The sequence below is a fragment of the Lytechinus variegatus genome, chromosome 3 (assembly GCF_018143015.1).
Source record: "Lytechinus variegatus isolate NC3 chromosome 3, Lvar_3.0, whole genome shotgun sequence".
NCBI lineage: Eukaryota > Metazoa > Echinodermata > Echinoidea > Temnopleuroida > Toxopneustidae > Lytechinus > Lytechinus variegatus.
In genome coordinates this window covers 19,197,257-19,216,468 of record NC_054742.1, presented here as the reverse complement: position 1 = coordinate 19,216,468, position 19,212 = coordinate 19,197,257, and the positions used below count along the sequence as shown (strand labels likewise).

The 19,212-nt window shown below is 34.6% G+C and overlaps 1 protein-coding gene across 1 annotated transcript; it reads right to left on the bottom strand.

Annotated features, from left to right (window-relative positions):
• Positions 1-740: 740 nt before the first annotated feature.
• LOC121410416 (urocanate hydratase-like) lies at positions 741-18,024 on the bottom strand. Its single transcript, XM_041602496.1, has 18 exons — positions 17,686-18,024; positions 13,816-13,946; positions 13,306-13,399; positions 12,289-12,348; positions 11,124-11,252; positions 10,722-10,783; positions 10,274-10,340; positions 9,769-9,950; positions 8,930-8,980; positions 8,634-8,696; positions 8,041-8,220; positions 7,517-7,614; positions 7,115-7,196; positions 6,635-6,756; positions 5,671-5,741; positions 5,256-5,454; positions 4,177-4,358; positions 741-2,469 (listed from the first exon to the last, which is right to left on the bottom strand). The coding sequence occupies exons 1-18, from the start codon at positions 17,809-17,811 to the stop codon at positions 2,335-2,337; spliced, it is 2,034 nt and encodes a 677-aa protein (XP_041458430.1). The 5' UTR covers positions 17,812-18,024; the 3' UTR covers positions 741-2,334.
• Positions 18,025-19,212: the final 1,188 nt, after the last annotated feature.

The following is a 19,212-nucleotide window of genomic DNA, read 5'->3' as shown; positions in this document are numbered from 1 at the left end:
TACAAACTCTCTATCCATGATGTATTCTAAAAAAATATGTATTACATGCCCTCATGTAGAAAGAACACATGATCTATGGATAGATGTGATAAAAGAGGCAATTCAAGTGAAATATATACTAAAGTAATGGGGAGAGTTGTTCACAAGTGACATCACACATCTTTGTCGCATTGCCAATTTGCTATCTCCATAGCATTAGTGATTGCAATATTCAAATGCTCATAACTTTATCATTATTTGTCAGATTTTCTCAAACTTTTGTTGATCTGTTTCTTTGATTTTTCTGTTTTCACCCAATCTATCTTGTTCCAATGGTTTCATTCTCCTTTAATTTTAAGTCAAAACTTCACATGAATCTCAACATTGTTTTTATTTTGTAAAATTTGATTACAGAGAGAGGAATTCACTAATACAATCTCTGGGAACCTGGGATAGATCATTAAGCACAGGGACAGGTCAATAGTTTGTTCATGTGTGGAACTTGTTAATAGCTTTATTTATGCAACTGCCCTCAGAGTTAGGAATGTCCTGACATTTTTTTTTATTTACATTTATCTCCAAATATAAAATCCACACATGAATTTTGTAAGAAAGTTTGAGATAATTTTTTATATGCATTGTTACTTCACAATCAGTTGGAAATTATTCAGTTTACTGATGTTTATATGAACATAAGAATTATTGTTAATGGACAGGTTGCTATTAATACCACAACAAATGAAATATTGACACCATTGAAATATGATTTGTCATGTTTTAATCCCAAATTGGAAACACAGCAACGTAAATTATATTTACTTTACATTTTGTAAGTACACTTTATATTATTTCAGGAATTTTCATGAATATGGAATATACACAAGAACTATTTTCATTTAATAAAGGGCAGTATGAAATGGCAGTTTCTATGAATTCGCACTACTTCCAGCATACAAAACAAAATTAATGAAGTAGAATAATAAATACTGAAAACTGGGATCAGAAATGTAACCCTCATACAGCCTCAAAAGGATTTATCTACATGTGTTTATTGATAAGTATACTTATCAGTATTTCAGTATTATATACAATTACTCAGTATAGATCAGTTTCATTAGTAAATTGCACTGCTTACACAGCCTTTATACATAACAGGACTAGCCCTACTCGTATATTCAAAAGATTACATTACTCACTGCAATGAAAATAGGGCTTTATACCAATGAATACTTATATGCAAATATCATTGACTCATCTCCTTCATCAATGATAGTTTATCTTTGCTGTTTCAAAATAAAATTTCTACACCTCCCCATCCCTTTTTTTGTCAAAATGAGTTAACAATCAAATGTTTACACTTTTTGTTTGACTTGTATTCTGCAATATCTTGAAGTTTCTTTGAGCTTACCTGGAACAGGAAATTCACTCCATACATTGGAAATAATGTATATATTACAAAACAATCATACATAATCAGTGTTTTATGTATTCAAAGGCACTTTAAGGTTAAGAAATTGTAGTTTTCATTAAGAAAAGTTATTAGATTTATGTGAAAATGAAATAAACACTGACATCTCAAATTGAATTCTAGATTATCATTTATATTGGCATTCAATATTCAGCCAGCTGTCAGTAATAAGCTTACTATCTGTATAATACTAAAATGTACTATTCTAGAATATGTAAGAACACAAGCATTACATATTACCAAATATTCAATTCTAAGTATACATATCAATTTGATCATCCATATGAACATAATTTGGTAGATAACCAAAACGACTTGATTGTCATTACACTAAAGGAATGTGTCAATATGAAAGTCATTGCGATACATTATTTACATTAAAAACAAAAATGCAGTTTTATCAAACCACTATCCCTATGTCCACATTTATTACATTCAATGCTAAGTATAATCTAATTAAAAGAGAAAAAACAAAGGAAAATGATACATATCAATGATGATAGCACTCAATGCAGTACATGAACACGGAATTTCACCTCTTTAATCACACTACATGTACATGTAGTTTAATGCTGTTTAACTAAAACCTATCAGCCTCTTTGTCATTGTTAAAAAAAATATTGGAATGAAACAAGTCTTGAAGAGAAATAAAACAATACAAAAACCAACACACACATATGATAAGTTTTGCTCAGTTCTGAAGAGTCTTTTCATCAAACCATCTCCCCCCCAAAAAAAAACCTCTTGGACACAGAATGTCAAGATGCCATATCAGAAATTCAGAAGTATCATACATATAAGGTCACTAAATGGGAATAGAAACCATAACCAGTGAATTGCTAAGAGGTTGAGTTCCAGCGACATAGACAGCATCTAATCTTCTATTCCTAAAGAACACGGTCTAAGAGTCCTGGGTCCTGGACCTCATGTGGGATAGTAACCTTGAGATTTGGATCATCTTCCATAGCTCTACAGATGGTTTCCTTAGCCTTATTGTTACCAGCCCAACTCCTCCTGGTCACCTGTCAAAAGGTAAATCATAATCCTTACTGAGGCATACTTCTTGTTGGGAAAAATGGTGAGGGAAACATCAGACTTGTTACTACCTTGATTTTCTTTGGAAGCATAAATAAATGATTACAGTTCAGAGCATTGGTTGGAATAAATAAATGATAACGGTTCAAAGCATTGGTAATATCAGACTTGTTACTACCTTCATTTTCTTTGGAAGCATAAATAAATGATAACAGTTCAGAGCATTGGTTGGAATAAATAAATGATAACAGTTCAAAACATTGGTTGGAATAAATAAATGATAACAGTTCAGAGCATTGGTTGGAATAAACAAATGATAACAGTTCAGAGCATTGGTTGGAATAAATAAATTATAACAGTTCAGAGCATTGGTTGGAATAAATAAATGATAACAGTTCAGAACATTTGTATCGGTCGGACACAGGAAGAAAGTAATCAATTAACATACAAAATTGATTGTTACAGGCATGAGACAGAGAAATTTGAAAAAAAAGAGGAACTTCACGGCCCCCCTGGGGGCAAAACCCCATTTTGATGCATTCTACAATCAAATTTTACTGTTTTGAAGAGGTTATTTTGTAGATAAAAATAGTCACCATAGCTGACTTTGCAAGCTCAACTTCATGGTCCAACCACTGCCATTTGAACTTGTTGGAGACATCCTTGTCAATATCACTACCACGAGGGTCATTCTTCTCAACAGTCTTCATTTTGTAGTTGAAGAAATTACACCACACATCCTACAAATCCAACTCGAAAACGCTGTACTTCCGTATCACTTGCATTCAATGTAAACAAATGTATACACACGTGCATGCAGAAAGCTGTCAGCTGCATAACCCAGGGAGCCCAGGGGCTTACCGTGTATTTGACCATACTCACGGGACTAGCGTGATTTACGGTCTAAATATTTCTCCAAATGAATTGTGAAAATAGAAATTATGCACTTACCTCAGTTATATGGATGAAGGTATAACGAGTGGCAGTTTCCTGACATCTGGGCACAAACTGGAACCTCAAAAAACGAAAAGTTCTCTCCTTCTACCCCAGTCTCGATCAGCCATTTTGTTACGATTCATAACAAAAATGGCCGATCGAGACGGGGGTAGAAGGAGAGAAGTTTTCGTTTTTTGAGGTTCCAGTTTGTGCCCAGATGTCAGGAAACTGCCACTCATTAGACCTTCATCCATATAATCGTGGTAAGTGCATAATTTCTATTTTCACAATTCATTCGGAGAAATATTTAGACCATAAATCACGCTAGTCCTGTGAGTATGGTCAAATACACGGTAAGCCCCTGGGCTCCCTGGGTTACCAGCTGCATAGACCATGCACACATACGGTACTCACACTGCAAACTGCACCATTCACAATGCACGCACTGCCGGCGGGATATGGTAGCCTCAAAGGGACAAACAAACAAACAAAATTTTTTTGCTTTTTTTCATTTTTTTTTTTTTTTAATTTCAAAATCCGCGGAAATCCGCTAACGGAGAAATCTCATGCCTGTTGTTAATTTTCAGTCTGCTTCATGATTTAAAAAAATCTTAACCCTATTCTAATCACTGATAAACAAATATTATTGCGATCCATTATATGATTTGGATCAACACAAATCATCCCCTCTCATCATTTCAGTTCTAATTATCAATACATCTTGTTCATTGTTACAGGGACAATGAATCATTACTTACCCCATTGGACACATCCCAACCTAGCATCTTCTTAGCTCTCCTATCAGCCTCATTGGTCCCATCTAAAACCATTCCAAACCCTCCATTAATCACTTCACCCCAGCCAACACCTCCACCATTGTGTATTGCAACCCAGGTGGCCCCACGGAAGGAATCACCAATCACATTCTGGATGGCCATGTCTAGAATTAAATATCCAGAGAGAACAAAGGAAAGAATAATTTATGAACAATAAACTAGGACAGTGCATTTATTTCTTAATCGATTTTACATATCTTTAATTCGGCATTGGAAGTAATCCAACATTTAAAAAATGTCACGTTAAAGACAAGCAATACATGAGATTTTAGGAAGGGAATCAAGATGTTGAATAGAATGTATATGAGGACACAACAAGATTTAGACTTGAGAAAGAGATGGAAGAGTAAAAAAGCTATCTGTATTGCGGGAGTTTCATTCACAAAGTTTGAAAGTTGGCATGTTTGACAACAGGGGACATACTCTCTATTTTTACTACCACAAAATCAGTAATTTCGACCAGGGGAGCATTTCATGAAAGAACATGTCGTTTTATCTGACAAGTCAAAATTCATCTAACAGTTACCACAGTAACAGTGCTTATCAGCCGATCAAAATCAATGAAAGTTGTAAGATCTAACAATCTGTCAGATTACAATGTTCATGAAATGCTCTCCACAAATCAATGCGTAAATAGGTCACCTCATTTCTTCTCTCCTCTCTTCATGGCCCCCTCTTCATCACACCTCCCTCTCCAAGTCTGGTGTTTTGTATCAATGTGCTACATCTCTTGATATGTTTCTATACTGTAACCATAAATATATTTGTATTATTATATTTGTCTGCCATTTTTTATTGTTTTCTTTTACTTTCTTTTGTGCAGGGTCCTGAGTAATAACAGTTTGTCAACTGAAGAGGCTACCCCATTGAAAAAAATGGAAATAAAGAAATCAATAAATCATAGAAAGCCTTTACTCTCCCTTCTCCTTGTTCCACTTCCCCTCACTTTCTCATCCTACCTGCCCAATGCCCTCTATTTCATGCCATTCCTGATTTCTTACCTGCACAAAATGCTGATCCATCATAGATATTAGAAGTCTCTCTGAATGGGCTATCTGTCCCACTAACATCATGATGGTCCCTGCTTAGGATTACTGGTCCTTTTAGCTTGCCTTGACGAACTGCCTCGTTGAATGCAAGAGCTATGGCAATACGCCCTTGTTGGTCTGAATACAAGATCCTAGCTTGAGAGCCTACAACCTATAGAGAAAAGACAGTTCAGAGGATCATTAAATTCCAGGGTAATTTTAATATTACCAATTCATAGTATAGTCAAGAAAGATGTTTGTAAAAGAATTATGGATAGGCACATCAGAGTTGATATATTTTTTCAATCAGTTCGAATACAACCTTGATCTCAATGAGAAATACATGTATCTGTTAGGATTTATTTTCTCTTCTTTAAATTGTACTTGCCATTTTATGCTTCTCTGCTTCTTTTATCCAACGAATGTTGTCTTCATATTGCTGTTCAGTGGATTCAGGTACTGTCATAATAAAACAGATACAGAAATTTAAACATATACCAAAGGGCAAGTAGAAAAAAGTATGTGTTAAGATAACATTTGCCTGAGCACTCATTTCAATGAAAGCATTATACGGAAAACCTCAATCTTCTTCTGTCTTGTGGTGTATTGGCAACCGTCAAAAATGACTATTTTTGCCACTGCTTTGATTTGGAGTCTTCAATTCGTATTGTAGAATGCCTGTACTTAGCTTGTTGTATGCAAGCAAATGGGAGGCTAAATGTCAAACATTCCTACCGTTGCACAAAAGACATACCATCCAAAATGTATCGTCCAAAATGTACCGTTGCATGGCTTTAGGTGACGTCACAATACAATTTAATTCATTGCGCTCAGTAAAATTAAGGTGCAATACGCTTATAAGCCATCTGCTTTTGTTGATTTTTTTCTTAACTATTGTCAGAAAATTTGTTGTATATACAAAATGATGCATGCTTTCATTCATCCATTATGCGACCTATCCACTCTGGTTGAGGATGTGTTCACCCCAGTGCACTCAGCCTAACGGCTTCATGCATGGGATTGAACAGAGCCTCAACTCGCGTGAGGATAGATCGCCTAATGAACTCATGTGCATGCATCATTTGTGTAACAGCTGTGCATTGACTTTGCGCAATACCATTCCATATTAAACATAGCCACTAGAAAGCTAACTTTTACTAAAGTCAATTCTCCACAAACAAAGCCAGTACATATCATTGAATAAAAGAACAATTTAATTTAAAGGGAAAGAAGTTTATGAAGTAAAAAAAATACCATATACTCTGAAGAAAATTGCACAATGCTCAGAACAGTTTACAAGAACACATTTATATAACTGAAATTTTCTTTTGAAGTCAGAAGGAATGTTTTACCTCCCCTATTGATGAAATCTTCCAGGACAGTAGCAGCTATCTCATCAGTCATGGCTAGATCATTAGGATCACCAGATGAACATACCCATCGAAATGGACCAAACCCAAGTGAGAAGATATCACTAGGATTTTAAACATAAGGTACACAATATCATGATAATACTTCACTGAGTTAGAACATACACCGAGTATCAAACCTTCTTTATCTACTAACTGTACAGTACAATATACAGATATACCAGGCTTTGAGGAAGTATAGTTCTGACCATTCTAATTCTGATAGAGATAAACTAGAATTGAAACATATAATGTATAAAACCTGCAAACTCTATTAATTGCATATTATTAAGTTCTTAAAATAGCCAATTAAAGTAGTAGTGAAAGCAACGAATTGCATGTGCTCCAATGTAGAGACCTGTAATAAGACAATATACTACCAGACTTACAATTTCATTTTGAAAAATTTTAAAACAAACTCACCCCATGATATCTTGAACATATGATGGATATTTGAATCTGTTGCCTGCACAAGCTCCTTCTGTTTCACCCTGCATATCAGCTCCTAAAGCAAGGAAGATAAATTAAGCAAAAAATATACATGAAATCATTTTTTTTTCAATTATGAACCAATATAATTGCACCTTTGGTATTCTATAATAAACAAGGGTTTTTTGTGACCAATTTCAACGTATAATTTGCTAAACAGCTCATTACAAAAGCACAGGAAAAAAGAAACAGAAAGAGGAATAACACTAACTGACTAACCAAAACCTTAATATAGTAAAATTTGAATTTTAAAGCGGAGAGGTGGAGGCAGGTACAGGCAGAAACAAAGAGCACAAGACAATTCAAAAAGGAAGAATACTATATCATTATACATACCAGCTCGACTTGATTCTAAGAGAAAAGCATTGCCATAGTCAAAGAAATACAATCCCACTGATGATAACTTATTGATGGCTGAGATCTGCCTTCGCAAACTATAAGGGACAAAAAGGTGATTTAAAGTATAGATATTTCCTTTCAGAAAACAAGTACCCCCAAATTATGGTTCAATTATCACAATCTATATTTCTTTTTAAAACACAACTTCATGGGGTGCAGAAAACAGTCAAGAAAACAACACACACAATTCTCAATTTGTAATGAATCAACTTTACATAACCAGGCCTTCATTAAAAAATAATCTACCTATATTTAATAACAAAAAAATTTGTTTTTCCTTCATAAAAATATTCTCTTTATTTACAACTGACAAATAACTTATTTTACAGAATGTTTCCCTTCCCCCCCCCCCGCTCCAAAAGAGAGAATAAACTGGAGTGTACTATAATACAAACAAAGACTTTGAGAATGCATGTTATCTAAAAACTAAGACAAATTCATATTAAAAAAGTTACACTTACCTTTCCTGGACCAAGTTCTTAAATCTAAGTGGATCACTGACCATCATATCATTTGCTTCGTCAAAGGTTATTTGTACTGGATAATAACCTCCATTGAACGGGTTATGACAGGATGTTTGATCAGAACCAAGATCAGCCAAGAGTTCCCCAGTAGATTCATACTCTACCACAAGTCTCTCCCTGTAACAAAGATCAACGTAATCTCAATAAATAATCCATTTAATCATGCAAAGCTTAATTCCAACCATCTACTTCCACAGACTTTGCACAAAAAAATGTGTGATTACCAGACATTAATCATAAAGACAGGATCACCATTAATTTTTATTTTTCCAATTCTAGAATTTTGAAAGGTTTGTTCACCTTTTATACCAAATAATTGATGAATAATTTGACTGGTGCTTATTTCTTCAGAAGTATTCTGTAACATCCAATTCTTTCACACAGTATCTATTACTACATACTTACTGGAAACTATTCCTAGTATTTGAGAAATAAAATGGCTAGATACTTTAAAGGTGTTTGCATGTATGAACTCATAAAATACTCATATTACAGACTGCATTTGAAAGTATATTTCATATCACACTTACCAAACATCAACAATATTTCCATGGTAACCAATACTGATTGCTTCCTGCGCATTCCGTGCTTGCCTGTCAAAATTAGAACACAAAAAATACCTTACCTTAATGTGGTAAAGAGCTTAAAAATAATATACACTTCTATTGGAAATGTTATTGTGGCTTAGAAAACAAACCCATATAAAAACCAAATAATCAGGTAGCCATAAAACCTGGGTGGAGAAAGACATACTCATTCATCAATTTGTATTCAATTCAAAAGTTCATAACATGAATTATCATGTATTAATTTATTATCTTAGTACCTTATACGCTGTACTAGTGCATCAACATCATCAATGACCTGCATTACCCATCTGGAAAATAGTGAAGAAAAACAATAGATAATAAAAATGGTTAATGTGAGAAACAAAGTACAAATTACAGGGGTTTATCTATTAAACTGTAATCAAGTAAAACTTCCACCTATGATAACAATGATAAAAGAAATAATTTTAACAGAATTTAACAAAAGTGTTTGTATGAATAAATTAATATTTCTTTCAAAATTATTCAAGTAGAAAATGAGTAGAATAATTCTGCAATGAGATGGATCTTTATCCAAACTATAATCAAATGCCCATGCCTATGTGTCCTCATTAAAGTAGGTGATTTTCAGAATACTTTTGAATATAAACTTGTTTTCATTATTTTATATTTTGCTTGCTTAAACTATTAAGAGCATGCTATATCTGGATCAATAATGATGTAATAACAATTCATCTTGTTTTCAAAGACTTTCTACCTTTCTCCCCGCAAATAATCTCGATTAAAGTTTCACTTTGATCTAGATTGATTACATATCCAACATTTACTTAAGATATAAACATCAATTTTTCTTTAAGAAATCATAATCAGACAGGTGGTCTTTATTTGAAATACCAAACAAACATAACGCTAGGCAGCACATATTCCCAGATCATACCTTTATAAGAAATTCATGGAACTGGGACTGGCCATATTTAAGACCAAGAAATATCATTCTGTATAATAACTAAATATCTCTCTAAACATGCTTATATTGAAGATACAATCCATTTAAATGAAGTATACAAATTTTAATTTGAAGTATTAAAAAAAATACCACTAAAAGAGAAGGACTGACCCCTGATTGTATCTCTTCATAAGGGCTTCCTTGCTGACCTCTGCTACAACACCTACACACCCACAGATGACCGCTGCTTTGGCCTGGGCACCACTCATACCTCCTAGACCAGAGGTAACAAATACACGTCCTCTCAGATCACTTGAACCAATATGGTTACGACCAGCATTCAGGACTGTCAACTAAAAATTTAAAGGGGGTGATATGCTTTTAATTCACTCATTCATTAAACTTCATTAGGACAAGGTGATATTCCGATGACAGATTCAACTAAAATAACATAGTTTTAACTAAATTAAACAACGATGTCATGTTGCTATTTCTGACTGATCATCCAATTTGTTTTATCCACTTTTTTGAAATACCGGTAAGGTAATTCATTTAATTTAATTACTAATGACCATCTCATAGTTCAGTGATCTCAGGTTGGATCAACCAACACACAGACGGTTAAAAAGTTCCATGACAAGGACTTATTGGGAAATAGAAAGAAAAATATATGTACCGTCGTCCCATGGACAATTCCTTGTGGTCCAATATAACTGTAGCTTCCTGCTGTCATCTGTCCATACCTACATGTAGTAAAACATATGCCATATTCTGTTGATCAAAATTAGAAATCATTATCATTTGGAAATTGTTGATATAAAAATACCTTTTGAAAATGAATACAATTGTAATAATACAATATTATTAGGGACAATATTTGAGTTATATATACTAATTGGCATGTTTATTACTGTTAACAAAACAATCCTGACAAGGAAAGTGCTTTATATACAACTTCATTTTATTTTTAAAAACTTGAAACTTTATCAAACAATTTCATATTTGCACTTCAAAATGATCTGAATTGAGCCTTATCAAATAATTTTTCTACACACTAGTAACATTTAAAAAATAATCTAAGTAAAACAATTCAAGAAAATAATATACGTAAAAAATACACTTACATAGACACTCCCATTGCAAAAAGTCTGTTGTAATTTTCTCTGGATGAATAATTGGGTACCATCTGTAAATATTCGGAAAATTATTGAAATAAAAATAAATCTGAATTTATATCAGCCTTAATAGAACAATCAATCCATATTTGCCATCATTACTCATATGGTTAACCACATAGGAGGTTCATATTACATCTTTCTTCTTAACCATACCAGACAATGTGTTGATTGATATTTCTTAACCACAAGTTTACATCTGGCCAGGAATACAAGAATTGTAAAGGTAATTTTTATGTTTTCATATTTTGGTCTTAATAATTTGAACAATGTAAGAACAGTTCATCTCATTATAAAGCACAAAAACATTTCTGGTATAAATCTATTTGGAAAAAATATGGTTAAACTTACCATGCCATTGGTTACAACAACTCTTGGTGCTTCCCTATGACTTGGAAAGAGACCTGAAGGATGGCCTGAATACATGACTAAAGTCTGCTCCTCACTCATCTGAGATAAGTAGTACATCACCAACCAGAACTAAACCAAGAATAAAAGAAAATTATTTCAAACTTGGACAAAAAATAAAACAGAAATGCTTTTGATTATAAATTCATACATTAACTGTTATGCACTAACACTGCACAAATGAGATGAACCAAAAGAATCAACTGTAATGTCTTTTATCTTGCCTTCACTCTTGGACCAACATTAAACTTAACCCCCTTAACCTAAGATAAATGATAAGCACAAACTTAAATGGATCTGTAACATTTCTTTCGTAAAAAAATCTAAGAGCATTTGACAGAGGCAAAATTCCTCTTTTTATATAATCACTTTGTTCTTATTCAGTCAAGTACTCTGGAAAATAGCTGAGTAGCAGAGAGCTTTATAGGCACTGTAATCTTGTAGCATACTTTGCTATTCACAGCCCAGCGCACACTTTGTGATCTGATACGACACAATTTTATAGTAAATCTCATTTTGCATCTAATGTGAAAATTCCAACAAGTAATATTATTTTATTTGAAGTTTAACATAATGTTCAGAATTTAAAATCATAATTTTACTTTGCAACAAGCCCTGTGGTCGGGTAAATACAAGTCAGCTTTAAGTCGCAGCTGATGACATTATCACAATTTGAAATTGAATTTGCTTTTATTCCTACAGAGAGGCTCGAACTAGATTGAATTTTTATTCAGTAGTCCTACCACTATTCTGATCTGAGATCGCTGAGATTTTATTGGTTGGAATGTTCATATCAAATGTTATTACAATTTCTTTGAAATTCTGATCGCAACAAATCATATAGTGTGCACTGGGCTTAAGAATGACATCTCTGTATCTCACAGAAACGAGCCTCACTGACATTTTCAAAGCTGTTCTTTAAGCTTAACAATTTTGATGTTCAGATTAACAAATTGCAGATTATCCATTTACATCTGACAATCTAAATTGTGAGTTGACAATTCATATTTTCGTAAGTAATGTAAATTATTATGTTTCTACATTTATCTTTCGTTTCATTTAAGTTCTTTACAAATACAAATAAAATATCATTGAATAATCCACTAACCTGGGCCCAATTGGAGAACACTTGACCATTACCTCCATATGTCACCAATTCATGGGGAAACTGCAGAGAAATAATTGATATCAAAGTAGGAATCAGATTTGTTTAAAGGAGAATGAAACCTTTGGAACAAGATAGCTTGTATGAAAACAGAAAAATCAAAGAAACAGACCAACAAAAGTTGTAGGAGGGCATGTAAAATAGATTTTTAAAGAATACATCATGGAAAAAGAGTTTGTATCACCATAAGAAAAAGCAAAAAGAAACATTTTTGGGGTATTTTATAGTCCATCAAAGGGAAAGTTGTTCACATGTGACATCACACATCCTTGTGGCATTTGCCAATGGGAGGATCTCCATAGCATTAGTGATTGCAATATTCAAATGCTCATAAATTTCTAAATATTTGTCTGATTTTTCTCAAACTTTCTTTGTTCCTATTCTTTGATTTTTCTGTTTTGACACAAGCGTATTGTTCCAAAGGTTTCATTCCTCTTTAATCAGCTCTATCCTCGCAAATTTATCATTACTTATTGATGTACGCCTGAGAAGGGCCAAGATGATGTGGACATTTGAAGAGGAGTTAAAAGGAATTATCTCATTTGATGATGACAATGCGTATAGATAGGAGAAGAGAATGGGTGGGATGGAGAAGTTGATATTGAGGGTGGCAATGGGAAAAGCAAGATGGAGGACAGCGACAAACTGAACGATACAAAAGAGGCATCTATGGCTCATACAGGTCATTGCAGCAGTTACATATATGTATAAAGCAGCAAAATGGATCTGTTGGATTAGATGTCAATCCATGCAAAATCCACATTTCAAACAATTACATGTTTACAAAAATTTATAAAAATATGAAAGAAATGCTCTCCTAAAAAACACATTTTGACAGTGCCATATACATGATAAATTCCTAATCCTTTTGTAAGTTTTCACTTGTATGACTGTCTATGTATTGTCAGTATGCCTTGAATTGAATTACTGGTTAAAAACGATCATCTACGATGTGATTACCTGAGCAACTCTTGGGTCTAGGTTGTTCATGATCATCAGCATAATAGCAGCAGCTTGACGTGTATTGGCAGGATACTCATCAATTGGGTAAGCTCTTTATAAGTGAGAAAAAAATAATGAAAGATAAACTATGTGAGTTCTAGCAATTTCAATAAATAGCTTGAAAAATCATTTAATAAAACAGATGAGAGATAACCATGAAAAATAAAAAAAAAAGTTTTAAGCATCCTCTTCAATAGTGAAAATGGATCCTCTATAGAATTTCTTCATTTCAATTTTTTCTTTTTAATATTTTTAAAAAATTTGCTTGTCAGATTACTTTACCCCACCCCTTTGGGAGGCTTCTAATTAAAATTCCCTATTTTGGGGGGCAAGTGGGGTGTCAGGAGGTCCGGTTGCAGTACAGCAGACATAAGAAATGTAGATGAATTAAATCTTGAATATTAGTTAATGGGTGGTAATTGCATGGTAAAGTTTATTTTGATTAAGATTCTGTTTTGTAAGACTCACCTCATCTCCAACTGAGGTAAAAACCTGTACATGTAGATATGACCATAGTTCCTCAGCTCAGCAGCAAACTCTGGAGCCAATGTCTCATGAAGAGAAGCAGGGAAATATCGAAGAGCATTCTGAAGGGCAAGCTGTATTTCAAAATATTAAAAAAAATATACATCCTTGAACTGTTATCAATGTGCATCCAACATTGGTAATACAATGATTTGTGTTAGAGGAAAATTATATTATATATACAAATATATATATATATATATATATATATATATATATATATATATAATTTTGCTTTACAAATTTGAATAAATTTTTTAGTCATAAGAGAAAAACTCTCAACTAAGCAATGTACAGTCCTATGTAAAAATATGCTATACAAAAGATTTTATGCATAGCAGTCATTCAACAAGAGTGTCGCTAAGGCAAGCACATAATACGCCCGCCCATAACGCGGAAAATGGAGTTATTGGTCAAGCAAGAAAAGTAGAAGGTGGCAACTTCACCTTTGACCTTTTGACCTCGAAATCAAAATAATTGCTGGGATCTATGCTAGCATCATACACCCCAAATTATATGAGCCTCTAGAGGTTAAGTTCACCTAAAGTTATCGCGTTAACAAGGACTTCACAAGGGTAAGATGAAAACATGTCACTGTGATCTTCTAAATAAAATTGTTCTAAATAAATTGTATGTTTTACAAAAAAGAGGGCGTTGCTCTGCTGGCGACCACCACCAGTAATATTATATTTGTTGCTAACGTTTCTCATACTTGGAACTGTGTATACCACGACTTTTGCGACGGGTACTGAACGACGTTCTGACAACCTTGTCTACACGAGTTTCGAACTTCTGAACCTACGGCACTATGCCCCTACGAAAGCTTCCCTCGAGATATAAAGCCTAGGGCCAGAGGTAAGAGGGGAGGAGTGAAAGTACATGCAAGAAATAGGGGTTCAAAGCCACCCCTGCCTACAATCATACTTGGAAATGTCAGATCACTACCAAACAAAATTGACGAATTGCATAATGATCACAGTTAAAATGAGAATCTGCTCTCAACATGTCATGACCTCTAATGTGGAATCATATTTTTGTTGTCTATTTTGCATTTGCTGTCTGTCCTTATGTATATGTACTCACAGCTTGTATATCATGTATATTGTGTTTCATGTGTTTGTAATGCTGGTGGAAAGCAAATTTCCATACAAATGGACTGTAATAAATGAACTTATTACAAACTCTCATCCGAGAACTCCATCTGGACTTCTTTTTAGAAAATTTAATATGCTAACTATATTTCAAATACATGAACTGCAAGTTGGATCATTTATGTACATGTATAATAAAAACTTGCTTCCCCTCATTTTTTACGATGTGTTTAAAATGACAGAGGATGTTCATACACTTCATACAAGACATGCTAATAATGTGTATCTCCTCTGTTGAAATATCAAACTTCAAGTGAATCAGTAAAATATTCTGGAGTAATTACTTGGAATGCAATATAAAAATGTCCCCATCTATTGCCTCATTTAAACGAAAGTATAAATGTATCTCATGAAGGAATCTTAAGTACTATATAATTTACCCATCACAATTCAGACATGTACCCCCCCCTTTCTCTCTCTATATTATGTATGTTTCAATATGGCATTGGAGCCCAGCCTTTGAAAGGCCAATGACCACTGCTGGTTCCCCCATATTCTTAGTATTTATATTCATATGTTTTCTTTTTGTAAATATTTTGATTGTATTTTAATGTTTTTTACCAGAAATGGAAATAAATGAAAATGAATCAAAATCTTGACCTTTGACCTTATGACCTCAAAATCAATGGCTTCCTGGAATCCATGCTAGTATCACTATCATACACACCAAATTATACGAGCCTAGGTAAAAGTTATCGCATTGAGAAGACTGCAGAAGGGTATAAAGATGAAAACATATCCCTATGATCTTGATCTTTGACCTTTTGAGTTTTGACCTTAAAATTAGGTTTCCTGGGATCCATGCTAGTTTCATACACACTAAATTATATGAGCCTTGGTTAAGTTAAACTGAAGTTATTGCATTTACAAGGACTTCCGAAGGGTAAGATGAAAACATCATGTCACTGTGACCTTGACCTTTTGACCTCAAAATCAATAGGCTCCCTGGGATCACACACACCAAATTATATGAGCCTGCTTGCAGATTAAGTCAAACTGAATTTATCGCGTCTACAAGGAAAAGTTAATGGACGGACAGACGGACTGTCATGGACACCAAGCATGATACCATAATACTTCCTGTCTAGGGCGGGCGTTTATAAAAATTTGGAGCAAATCGCGATGCGATACCAGGAAAATTATTTCCTATATGTATATGTACATATATATCAGTAAAGTGAAGTATATGTGATGGTAAGAAGCTGGTTAAGAAAGCACCGGGTGGGTGTTTCATGAAAGTTGTCAGCACTGACAATTTCAGTGAAATCCTTGGTTTTGATTGGCTGAAAGGCACTGGTCTCTGACTGTTACTATGGTAACTGTCGGAGAAAGACAATTTGTCAGTGCTGACAACTTTCATGAAACGGTCCCCAGAGTAGTAGGAGTATGGTAGGGGGTCCTACATGTAAAGCTATGCAGGTTCTAAGCTACAAGCACCACTCATTGCGCATGCAAATGCAATTTCAATGGCAAAATGCGCACTCTGTGCGTGGAACTGTAACTGCAGAGTGATGAACAATTCCTATCAATTTTTCTAGTCTTACAGAGGCTGCAATAAATCACTAGGCCAAAATACAGACAAAACTTTTAGAGTTATATTTTCCTATATTAATGTGAACATTTTATTATTCCATGTGTTAACTGCTTAAAGGAAAAGTCCACCCCAACAAAGAGTTGATTTAAATAAAAAGAGAAAAATCCAACAAGCATAACACTGAAAATTTCATCAAAATCGGATATAAAATAAGAAAGTTATCACATTTTAAAATTTTGCTTATTTTCACAAAACAGTTATATATGCACATCCTGGTCAGTACATGCAAATGAGACTGATGACATCATCCATTATTTCTTTTGTAGTTTATTAAATGAAATATGGAATATTCCCACTTTCTCCTCATTGTCAAGTGAAACAACGATTAATTCCTCCCTGAACATGAGGAATTAACATTGTTTATATGGTTCACCGTTCTGTCAAGTTGGTCCATTTTGCAAAATCTATAAAAAATTAAGTTGTATAATTCAAAAAAAATAAAATAAAATAGTGAGTGAAGGAAATCATCGACTAACTCATTTTAATGTCACTGAGTTGTGTATATCACTGTTTTGTGAAAAATAAGCAAAACTTTAAAATGTGAAAACTTTCTTGTTTTACATCCGATTTTTAAAGAAATTAAAATCAACATTTTTTTTGGGTGGACTTGACCTTTAGATTCAGGTCGTCAGTAACAGGAATTCATCGAATGATATGGATGGAAAAAAAGAGGGAAAGAGTTCCATATGCACCCCACCAAAAATAACAAAAGATTGTCGAGACTTCCGGTTCTTTCACTTCAGATTTTTCTATCATTTTTTTTACTGTTACCTTAGTTGGGACTCACACTCACCTCATTTCATCCGCAGTCAAGACCTTTCCCGCTATGATAGCGAGAAGTGCTGAAACCGGAAGGGGTATTTTAACGATTATCAGCCGATAGTTTGACTAGATATATTATTCTGAACCTTCTCAATGTTTTTATTTTCAATTCTAGTCATGCTATTGGGGGGTGCATATGGAACTCTTAACAAAAAGAGAGGGTGAGAGTATGAGTTATCATGTTAATAAACAAAACGAACATAATTATTCACATATTGAACAATGCTGTGTGTATATTCTACTCACCCTGGTTTCGGAAGCATTGAGTTCCGTGTTACGCACTGGAGCGTGAGCAACGCTTTCGTCACGGGGGCGCGGCTGTGGGAGTGGATCTAATGGCAGTCCGTCACAAAGCTCTTTCAAGCTGCCCATATTCTCGATGTTTATAGAGTTCAATACCAGATCAAATCCAGGTCTAGAAAAAATGTGGTTCCATTGATTAAACTGGCGAAACAATTCGGGGTTCCCAATTTCACTATATGTTGAGGTGTCGACGTGTAAATTGCCTACATATGACAAAAGACGAGTACAGAAGGAAGAAACTGAAAGACACCTGTTGCGTTGTTTACGATGAGGAGATGGCGCTATAAGAGTTTGAGAAACTACGGTACCGCGGTTCGGTTTGGAATAAATCAGTATAGAAGTTTTCCATATCTGGAAAAGATAAGTCAGCCTCCAGCCTAAGTCAGGGTTTATGTTGATTCATGTTCTTGATGGATATGGAATTATATTCAGACTGGTTGCCTTCTTCGCAACCTCGAACATATTTTAATCATTGTTATTAGCATATTATTAGCATGTATGTATTACGTAATATGCGATTTATCTGAAACCAGAAAGATAAAACATAGGCCTAAATAATCCCATGAAGAATTCATTAATGAGTATATGACCCCATTAAAATTCAAACATCGTAATAGTATAAAGCGTAATATATGGACGTATTTCAAGTTATTTAAAGTATCCTTGGTCAAATCGTAAAGATACGTTACTTATACCATGGTCACATTTGCTACGGCCGCCGTAGATTCTAAAATTTCTACGGCGAGTAGCAATTCTACGGTCGCCTCAGAATTTCCACGGCCACTTACTCTAGCGGTCACATATGTTACGGTCGCCGCACGGCGTATTTTTTAATTTATGGAGAAAAGAAATCTGCGGCTGACGTAGCCCTTGAAATCATGACGTACGGTCGCCCTAGGGCTACCCTGCGCTGGCCGTAGGTTTTTGACAAATACTACGGCAGATGCAAGGTGGCCGCAAGGCGCCCTCACGGCGGCCGCAGGGGGACTATACAGTGAGAAATACCATCATGATATTTTACATTAGACATTTCATTTCAGAAAGTTTTCAAAGTGTCGCACCATGCCCATGCGCGTATTCTGGGCGGGAGGGAGTTTGGGTTCGGGGCCTGGGCCTCGGGTAGGCGAAAAGGGGGCGCCATAAAGAGGGAGGAAAGAAAGGGAAAGAAAAGGGAGATAAAAAGGAGGGGGAAATAAGAGAAAGAGAAAAGGGAGAAAAGAAAGAGAGAAGGAAACAAGAAGGGAAAAGGAGAGAAGAGAAAAGGGGAAAGGGGGAGGAGTAATAAAAGTGCTGGGGCGCCAAATTGATGTTCGACTTAGGAAGGGGGTCGCCAAATTAATGTTTGATACTGATCTGAATATTATATGTTCGACCTAGGAGGGGGGGGGGGCAATTCGACCTTTGTAGTGATTCGCGCTTCGCGCTCGCATCGAATGATTAGTTAGATGACATCATGTTAATGATTACCTA

Coding starts and splice junctions, on each gene's coding strand:
- LOC121410416 (XM_041602496.1), bottom strand. CDS start 17,811: ATGGGCAGCTTGAAAGAGCTTTGTGACGGACTGCCATTAGATCCACTC. Junction 13,400..13,815: donor TTACCTCAGTTGGAGATGAG/GTGAGTCTTACA, acceptor TCACTTATAAAG/AGCTTACCCAATTGATGAGT. Junction 8,221..8,633: donor GGAAATATTGTTGATGTTTG/GTAAGTGTGATA, acceptor TCTTTGTTACAG/GGAGAGACTTGTGGTAGAGT.